Source organism: Periophthalmus magnuspinnatus, chromosome 15 (assembly GCF_009829125.3).
Source record: "Periophthalmus magnuspinnatus isolate fPerMag1 chromosome 15, fPerMag1.2.pri, whole genome shotgun sequence".
Taxonomy (NCBI): Eukaryota; Metazoa; Chordata; class Actinopteri; order Gobiiformes; family Gobiidae; genus Periophthalmus; species Periophthalmus magnuspinnatus.
In genome coordinates, this window is record NC_047140.1 from 24,257,224 (window position 1) to 24,266,653 (window position 9,430).

Here is a 9,430-nt window from a genome sequence, read left to right on the forward strand (position 1 = left end):
CACACCTGACACATGTGTCATAGTGAGGGGTCATACTGACAGAAAATATTAGGTTCAAGTCACACAAAATATGAATGAACTGTAAAATTAGCGACAAAAGCGATGAAAGAAATATCACTGTTCTCCTGTTTAAAAGATTAGACTTTGTTTTAGTTTCATGAGCTCTTTTTGTAGCCTTTTTTATTTTTAATTTAGACAATATAGGCTACTCAATATTACTTTTTCATATCTCTCCTCCACATAAAGATTCATTAGATTGCATTTTCTTGTTTAAAGTAGTTGACTTGGTGAGTGAGAGTACATATTTTGAAAGGCATAGATCTAAATACATGCAGTTATTTCTGACTTTACCTCCAGTACTATTGTCTTTTCTGCTAGACACGAAACAACTGGACTCAAAGAACTCACATTAAGTAAACATATAATCATCTTCTTTTACTTCTACTAAACTGAAAATGTATTTATTTACTCCGTGAATAAAGATGAGAGCTATGTTTTGATAAGATTTGCTGAGTAGTTTTGGAGGATGGGCTGCTGCTTGTAAAGCCATTACAAACCAGTCTGAATGAATCATAGAAAGTGACAGCACTGTGCAGAGCTGTCAATCTCCCTGTGTAGAGCTCAGAGCTACACAAGGCTCTTCACTGATAACACGTAGTTCAAAATACTATTGAGTGCTTCAACGGTAAAATTATAATTCACCACATGTTTTAAGACAAAAACGTAAAACTAAATATTTTGACAGTAGTTCTACCGAAGGGTCCTATGTAATACAGCACACTTTACTCATTTAAAGTGTAAATTAAACTATACATTGAAGACTTTCAGGTTATTCTGATGGACACATTATACATATTTCTTTACATTTCTATAAACGACAGGCTGTGTGTGTGACGCTGCTCCTGGAGTCCTGATAATCCTTTACCCCCATCTAGTGTCTGCCTGTTAGGTCAGCCTCCATTGTTATAGCCAACAAAAACACTACAGCCAAAGACAATTAAACCTCAACTAAATCTATAAAAATACAATACCCATACATATTGACATTTAATATTTAGTATTTTTATCAAGAGGAGGAATTTTTCAAACTATCGCCAGTAAGTACAAGGCTGTGGGTCGAGATAGGCAGTAAGTGAAAACAGATTTTCTGAGATGTTTAGGACAATACAGCGTTACATGCATGAATCAACCTGAGAGCAACTCTGAGTAAGCCAACGATGAGGGAAAACTATTATAACTTGTTTTAAATTTTGCATAAGAGATCTACGTTGAAATAAAATAACATATAAACAGAATCACGCAGTCTAATTAAACCATACTATCATTAATTATAAAATGTATTGACCCTGTAATCCAAAGTTACAAAGCTACATTAAGTGTAAACTACGTCACTGACACGTTTTAAATGCCTCGCCTGGAAGAAGAAACGTCAAACAAAACGTGTGAAAACCATCCCTAAGTATTTGCATATTGCACCAGCAGCAGTAGGTAATCTGACTGTATGTTATGTAATGTGTATAGAGTTACATGTGTTTTTTAGTGTAACAGATCTGAGCTGGTGTGCGTCATTTGGCCCACAGCCTCCTGCACCTTTACAGCTCAATGGGACCTCAGCCAATAACGCACAGATGTATGCACACAAGGGGCTACGGCTGTGGTGCAACCGCAGTCATAAAGGACAGGCTAGGGTTTTAATACAAGAGCTAAAACAGAGCAGTGCGTTAAAGCCATGGTCTGACCGGTCTGTTTAGTTAAGTTTAAATACAGAGGAATAGTAAACATCCTCCTCCATGTTTTTAGAAGGGTTTTACGAGTGGGTTTTGTTAGTGGAGGTCTAAAAAAGGGACTGCTATTATTTTACTGAGAGGCTGTGGAAGTAAACTTAAATACTGCATTTTTCTCAGGAATATGAAAAGTACCAGGGCTGTATGTCTGGTAAATATATTGCAATCAATTCAATATGTTAAGTGGTGCAAATATCATATTGGAAAGAGGAATTTGGGTAATAAAATGCACTTTATTGCGGAAAAAATGTGTTAGCCTTGTAGTTTAGACCTCTACAAGCATAGTATTCCTGTAATAGTTTAGCAGTTCAGTCTTTCTTCATTTGTTAATGCTGCTGGATCTGCACTGTGAACAGAAACAGAATAAATTGGAAATCGAATCTCAACTGTGTTATGTAGCAGCAAAAAAAAAAAACCCTCACAATTAGAAAAAATCTATAATTGCAATTCTTCTGACACATTATGATTGGATTTACAATGTGTGTAACTTTTCAGAGAAGACGAAGAGAAGAAATATATACTGCTAAACTACTACAAGAATCCAATTTCAGAAAAAGGTTTATAGAGGTCTAAAACAAGTTCAGTGGGTTTCATACAACATATATTGGATATTTTTATATGCGGAAAAAAATTGTTGCTTACAGAGTTGCATCGCTTGTGATTTTCTAATTATTTTATTATTATTACTATTATTAAAAAATGACTTAAGCCGTAATATTGTAGTATACATTATTATCATGATATCTCAACCCAGACATATTGTGGATTGAAGGATGTACACGTGCATGTGGCCAAGACTAGAGATGTTGGATCCTGTCTCGTCCAACCTTGTCAAAACCTGCCTGCTCTGTCCCACTCATCACCTTCATCATCAACTCCTCTCTGTCCACTGGCTCCGTTCCACCTTCCCTCAAGCTTCTCACTATCACCCCCATTCTTAAAAAAATCCCCAACAACTACAGACCCATCTCTAACCTCCCATTTCTCTCCAAATCCATAAAACGTACCGTTGCCACTCAATTGAAATCTCACCTCACAACCAGTAACCTGTTGGAATGCTTGCGGTCCTGTTTCCACTCCCACCACAGCACTGAGACAGCCCTCCTCCAAGTCACCAACAACCTCCCGCTCTCCTCCGACTCTGCCATCCTCAATATCCTCTTCCTACTGGACCTCATCACAGCCTTTGACACCATCAGACCACCTTCAGCATTGCTTATCTACTATCAGTGAACAAATGTAGATTATAGATTTTCCTTCTCAAACAGTAGCTTTCACGATATCCTGAAGTGTAAGTAAGTTATAGGCACAGCACAGTCATGGATGTTAATGGGTCATTAAAACTGCTACAACTGAAAAACTGCCACTGCTAATTCAAAAGAGCTACACACTCCTGCTCACGATCTGTATCTTGTTTGTGGACACATGAGAGTATTGCAAGTATCTCATTGTCACAGATCAGCGACAAAAGAGCCATTTGAGTGAAGAATGTGCTCAGTCCATCATTATGCACACTATATTATGACTATTACACAATGAGATCATCCAAATTTTAACTTATGTCTCTGATTATAATAAACACTACTGTAAACTTTTGGAAAATACTTGTTACTTGTGGTAATATCTTACAGTTTTGGGTAGGCATACTTGTTTTGCTAACTGTATTTTCTGTTGTGTTGAGCCATATTTGGTAGCTGTTGTGTGTTGATTGTGACAGTCTGGAGGGGAGCAGTCCGTGGGAGTGTGCCCCCTGAGCAGACACAGATGCTGGGCACAGTCAGAGATGGAAGTGCCTGGTTCTCCTTCTGTATGAGCCAAAGGGAAACACGTATTTGGGCGTGAGCTCAAGAGATACAGAGCCAAGACAGTAATGCAAACAGGGCACATCTTAATATAAATATATGACCAATGCCAGGACATTATAATACTTGAATCAACATTACGGCATGGTTCCGCTCTGAAAAACTGAGCAAAGTATATTGAAATAGTAGGCTCATGAAAAAATGTGATGTAGTATTAGCTTATTATTGACTGTATTTACAATAAACAAATAAATAATAGGCTTAATACTGAAATAATAAGCTATACCTGACCAAATATACCTATAGTTCTTTTCTTTTAGTATGGAGTCTACAAACTGAATGACTCTGTACTCCCAACTGAAATATGTGATGTCAAAGCTAAACCATGACTGCTCTCTAAAATTTGATAAGGATTATAAAACCAATCTCATCCCCAGGTATAAAGACTTAAAAGGTCAAAGGTTAAGCCCTCCCCCGACTCGCTCTGCCACTGTTTTTTTCCACGGTTCACTTGGTTACAACTTGTTTATAGTATTTTCTCACTTTCTCCATGTCTCGTGTCTCCTCCACCGCCCCCAGTGTCCTGTGCAGTGTGTTTCTCACCTTGCAGGCTGCACCCGGGGGAAACCTCAAAGTCCTCCTCATCAGGACTTTTCCGTTTCTTCGACATTTGCCGCTCTCTTGAGGAATGACAGCTTTATCCAGCGCTGAACCGATACGTGCTGATAACGCGAGACAACCCTCACCCAGCCGGATACAAGACACATGCAACAGTCTGAGGGAGGCGAGAAGAGGAAGGCGAGGGGAGCGCAGAGTCGTTCATTCAGATAACCTTCTCTAAATGCCCCCTTTTTTCTCAATGGAGTGCGCCTCGTGAGCTCCGCCGTGAGTCCCGCCGTAATCTGGAAAGACGTGACAGTGCCAGAGCTTTATTTCTGTGACAGATGAGATATATTCGCAGCTGGGAGAGCGGATTAATGCAAACCCGGTCGCGTGGACATATACGCGCTCTGGACTCCTGCAACTTGTTGAGCGTCTCCTTTATCATTGGAAAAGTTGTCTTCGTCACTCGGTTTTCGTCATTTTTCAAGCAATTTAGATTTTCAGAGCCATATGAGGTGTTTGAATGGCTGTAGGCAACGTCAGAGTGCAGGTCTAATCAGACACGTATGACGCACAGCCGACACGCCGGGAACTCTTGGGTATCTTCACGAGTATAGGCGAATGTAAACGGAGATTATCTGGACGTGCCCTGCCTGCGATATGTCCCGCTGTCAGCAGTCACTCTAAACTGCACTTTAGTTAAATAGTGAACGCTCTCCCCCCAAAAAGTGGTTGAAGTGTCCTCCTCCTACCTTGGTGTAGTAAGAGAAATCCCTGTGGTGCCGTCCATCAACTACCCACAGCAGAGCAGTCCGTGCCAAGTTCAGCAGAAGTTTGAACAACGCTTTTCTCTTGCTTCACTCCAACAGCGCCAAGCATGAAATACAGTCTTTGACACTTCTTTCGTAAAACCACCCACTCCAAGTGCCACAGTTGTAGCATAAATGGGACAAGCGCGCATTGTGTCCCGAGTAGCCGCCTTCTTTCATTTCAGGCACTCGTACAGTGCGTCTGCAGTCAAAGTGCTTTCAGTGAACGCAGGAGCAGCGATAAAAAGGCTAATGTTGCGTGTGCCACTATATGAGAAGACAATGACGACAGTGCAGTGGTTTGATGGCAGTTTCCCTCGGGTTAAAAACGGGTCTCAGTTGCAGAAAACCGAAAATCCCCCTCTCTGTAACAAAGGACTCTGGATACATTGTCAGATTATCCTCTGCTTTGGCACATTTGATTTTTCCTTTCGGGAAAGTGACAGACGCATGACACCAGTGGAGTTTCAGCCCCCTCCGCCTCACCTTTGTCCCTTTTCATGACTTCATTGGTTCATTTATTTATGAAGGCTCCGGGCCAGTGGATCAGATTCCTGCTACATCTGGTTTGCATTTCTATTCTAACGTTTCCTCGTGTGCCATTTGGATGCAGGGCTGTAGCTTTGTCCCGCGCGCATTGTGCTCTCACAGATTGTGTATCACGTCCACGGCGGTTTCTTGCACAGAGTTACACTTGCATTCATGCCGGTGACGCTGATGTTTCGTGGTATTTTCTGAAGGCAAACACGCCTCTCGTGCTCCCCCCTCCCTCGCGCTCATTCACTGCAGCTACTGACGTCAGGGCATGCTTGCGTCAATGCTCCCCGCTTTGACAGAGAGCTTTTTTCATTTGTAACATAATGGGATTATTAGGCTTAGAGAAATATCCTCCTATAATGGCTATTTAGTACTTTCTGAAATGGCACAATATACAGTGCTTTTAAATGAGTTCTGGTTTTCAAATAGGCTACATAGAGAATAACTATAACCTGGCCACTTAAAATGCAATGCGCCCTTATGGCACGCCTTTACCATACATGCTCTGCAATAGATATACATATGGAATCATAATGTTGAGTATAAATGTTATTTATGTATATTCATTTCCAAAAACAATAACTAGAGTTTATTACAAACGCTATATTATACAGTATTACAGCATATTTGCATTAGGAAAATGCAAGGTTGCCTTGGTGACAGTAAGAAGTGAACCACTGTATTTGAGAGGAAAAATAATCAAACTGTGTATGAACATAAACTAAATTATAGTGTTTTAGGAAATACAAGTTTATCAGATCATAAAGGCCCATTTTGTCTACAAAAAGGCATGTTTATAAAACCCTGTGAATGTTACTAGATGCTGAGACAGTCTGGTGTGATGTGGAAAGATACAATCTCCAAACCCAGTTGTGTTTGATGGAGGAGACACATGTGTGCTACTTCCTGTCACATTTTGCTTTTGCCTCTGAACCACATGGGTGATGTCCTTATGTTCTGACCTTGATTCTGTGAGCTCAATGGGCCCCTGTAGATGCAGCTGAACTCCTATTCACTTACATTATATGTGTATAATCCAACTCTTGGCAACAATCTTTTGAGTTATGTAAGCAAGAGAAAAAAAATCTTTACTTCAAAACTTAACTCAATCTAAAATGCAAATTATTAATTCTTTCTTTCTTTATTATTTGCCAGGGACCATGTACAAACTCATTATTGCACGGTGCATTTGGTCAGACCCAGAAACAGAAAATTGAAAACCAATACTAACTGATTATTAAATCACCAAAAGCATCAAACAGATAGAAGGTCCTTCAATTTATTGATAAAATAAGCATAATGACCAAGGCATCCGTTATTTATTTACATTTTAATATGCAAACCAAATTGCATTACTATTTACACTATAAATATTTTGGCTTAGCATTTTGTGACATTGGGCTGCTTAATATAAGCAGGTAGAGACTGTCCTTCACAAATTCTTAAATAAAAATAAGGCACTTATTTTGTGTTTTAACAAAAACTGTGTTCTAATAACTTATTGCACACAAGCCTGTTTAAACTGTCCCAAAGTTTGTCAGATAGAAGGAGGTGTAACAGGGGTCCAGGCTGAATTTATCCTGTGTGGGGAGGTATCATAGTGCACAGGATCATGCAGCTCTGTGGTACTGCTGTCATACAGAGGGGAGCCAGAAGAGGGCACTGTCACCGAATGACAAAGGCCACTATAGTTGGTGCTGGACCTCTGCAGAAACTGTGAGTTTAGGCCGTTATTTCCTGTATCCGATACTGGGACAAGAGCTGAATTAGTCACTGTCCACAAGCTGGGATACTGCCTGTTTAGGAGGCAAAGACGGTATTTAGTATTTATTACACACGTATTGACTAGCTGACTTTTAAATAAATGAATAGAAATTATATACATATAATACAGTGATTAGAATTAAAAAGCAAAACAATAATATTAAATCAGTACATACGTCGAGTTTGCAGTAGAAGTTGAGTTGTGGGTCATGGGCACCATTGGGGAGTGTGTGGGCATCTGTAAACTGGACCAGTTGTCATGGGTGGGCAGCATCGGCAGACAGGAGGAGTTGTCTGTGTAACCAGCTACAAAAACAATAAAATAAATGTTTAGATCTAAATATAATTATATGTGGAAATTTGGCAGATGTCTCTTTGTATTTTCCATCAGTGGCTCTTAAAAGTGTCCATACATTCCTTGACTAAAACATTTATTGCTTAGAGTCTCCACTCAAACAAAAGCCAGAAGAATTTAAAACATGTGTAGGTCTCTGACACTTGTTTGCTCTCCTTGTTAATAGCTCAAGAGGAAGTGGTGATGTTTGGGCACTTACTAGGGGAGTTGGTCCTATGGGTGTATGGGCTGGGGTAAGGGGCCGATCTGTGGTTCCTGAGTGAAGAGTAGCGCTCACAGCCCTGGGACGGTGACAGTGAAATAGGGGTCCCGTATTGGCTGTGTGGGTTGGTGTTGGGGGGACAAAGGGACCCTGATCCAGGAATAAACCAGCCACCTACAGGACAAGAGGGAATAATAAAATCAGTGTTTAATGCCAGAAAGCAAAACTGATGTGAATGAGATGAATTGAAAATGTTAAAACACTTACATTGTGAATATGGCAACTGCTGGTTGTCGTGAATTTCTTCTTTTATGTCTTTTGTGTCATTCCTGCAGAAACAAAAAAGTTGATAACAATGGCTTGGTGTTTATGGAAAAAAATTAAATATCCAAAGCCTAGTAATAAAATAAATGAAAAAAACAACAACAAATCTATCAAAAGACAGTTAGAAATCCCCTTACCTCTCTTTGGCGTCCAGAAAAGCCTTAGCGAAGGGGTTGTGCTTGATTTTGAGAGCGGTTATCTAAAAAGAAAACAAAAACAAGTAAATAAATGGTAAATAAGTGTTAAAAAAAATAATAATGTGATGTGTTAATACAATATAAAACAAAGAGCGCAAACAGTCCGTGCGTAAAAGTACTCGTCAAAATTACGCATGGCATTAAAAGAGTATTTCTGTCTTTTTAATGCTGAGAGTCTGGCATCTCAGTGAATTAGACTGTTTACCTCTTCGTTTTGGTACGCAGTCACAGCAATGAACTGCGTTTCAGGGAAAGCGTGACTTGTGATCATCCTCCTTGGGCCTCCAACCCGGACGATGTGGATCCGTGGCTCATACTTGTGCAGAGAATTTAGCATAATCTGGAACAGCAAACAGCATTTCATAATTAGGATCATGGAAGTACACTGAACTGAATAAAACAAAACAAAACAATATTGCATTTTTTGTCCTTACCTGTCCACCTCCGTTGAGCTTATTGGTTAGTTTGACTTTGCTGAAAGACACCGGAGCTTTCATCCAGTGCGCACCAAAGTTTGGAGAATCCGGATGGATGTAAACGCAGCTTGGGGTTTGGGGTTCAGGTTTACCGCCCGGGACCCACTCTCCGTTCACGTACTTCCACCGGTGGTTGTCTGCAGAGGCGAAGTCCAACAGAAAGGAGTACATTGCGTTTGGGTCCAATCCGGAAACGTTGACTTTGAGAACTGGAAACATGCGCCTAAAATAAGAAAAACCCGTTAGGCGCTGCACTAATTGAGCTGAAGTATTCTGTTAGAAGTTGGTCTTACCTTCCATTCTTTGTGACAATCATTTCATTTGTAAGGTCCTTAAACTTGTGCCAAAGTTCGTTGTCGTCCAGAGATACTTTAAGATCTTGCTCCGTGGGGTCGCCTTTCTCACTGCCCGCTTGAAGTTCAGTCTCCACGGCGCTGAGGAGATGGTCCACCCGATATTGACTCATTTTGACTGGGCATTCACTGGCTCCCGTTGTCATTGTATCCAATAAACCCAGGGTTAAAATGCAAGATGGGTGTGTTTAAGCCGTGTTCAGTGGTAATCCAAACTGTATCTA

The 9,430-nt window shown here is 40.3% G+C and overlaps 2 protein-coding genes across 4 annotated transcripts in view; both read right to left on the bottom strand.

The window, feature by feature from the left end:
• Positions 1 to 4,861, bottom strand: part of pde10a (phosphodiesterase 10A) — a 49,907-nt gene extending 45,046 nt beyond the window's left edge. The window contains exon 1 of one of the 3 annotated variants that reach the window (XM_055227182.1): positions 4,190 to 4,861. In XM_055227182.1, the coding sequence (XP_055083157.1) occupies positions 4,190 to 4,256 (67 nt within the window). In that variant the 5' untranslated portion in view covers positions 4,257 to 4,861. The remainder of the gene's footprint in view (positions 1 to 4,189) is intronic. The other 2 variants (XM_033979687.2, XM_033979689.2) reach the window with 2 other exon arrangements.
• Positions 4,862 to 6,937: 2,076 nt separating this feature from the next.
• tbxtb (T-box transcription factor Tb) lies at positions 6,938 to 9,372 on the bottom strand. The gene is made up of 8 exons (XM_033979306.2): positions 9,147 to 9,372; positions 8,812 to 9,076; positions 8,583 to 8,717; positions 8,318 to 8,379; positions 8,124 to 8,185; positions 7,854 to 8,030; positions 7,476 to 7,605; positions 6,938 to 7,331 (listed from the first exon to the last, which is right to left on the bottom strand). The coding sequence occupies exons 1-8, from the start codon at positions 9,350 to 9,352 to the stop codon at positions 7,073 to 7,075; spliced, it is 1,296 nt and encodes a 431-aa protein (XP_033835197.1). The 5' UTR covers positions 9,353 to 9,372; the 3' UTR covers positions 6,938 to 7,072.
• Positions 9,373 to 9,430: the final 58 nt, after the last annotated feature.

What these genes read in the sequence shown, in the direction of transcription:
- tbxtb (XM_033979306.2), bottom strand. Translation starts at nt 9,352, where the DNA reads ATGACAACGGGAGCCAGTGAATGCCCAGTCAAAATGAGTCAATATCGG. An exon ending in TTTCTGGACGCCAAAGAGAG is followed by an intron (nt 8,186 to 8,317) that starts GTAAGGGGATTT and finishes TTGTTTCTGCAG; the next exon opens with GAATGACACAAAAGACATAA. An exon ending in GCAGTTGCCATATTCACAAT is followed by an intron (nt 8,031 to 8,123) that starts GTAAGTGTTTTA and finishes CTTGTCCTGTAG; the next exon opens with GTGGCTGGTTTATTCCTGGA.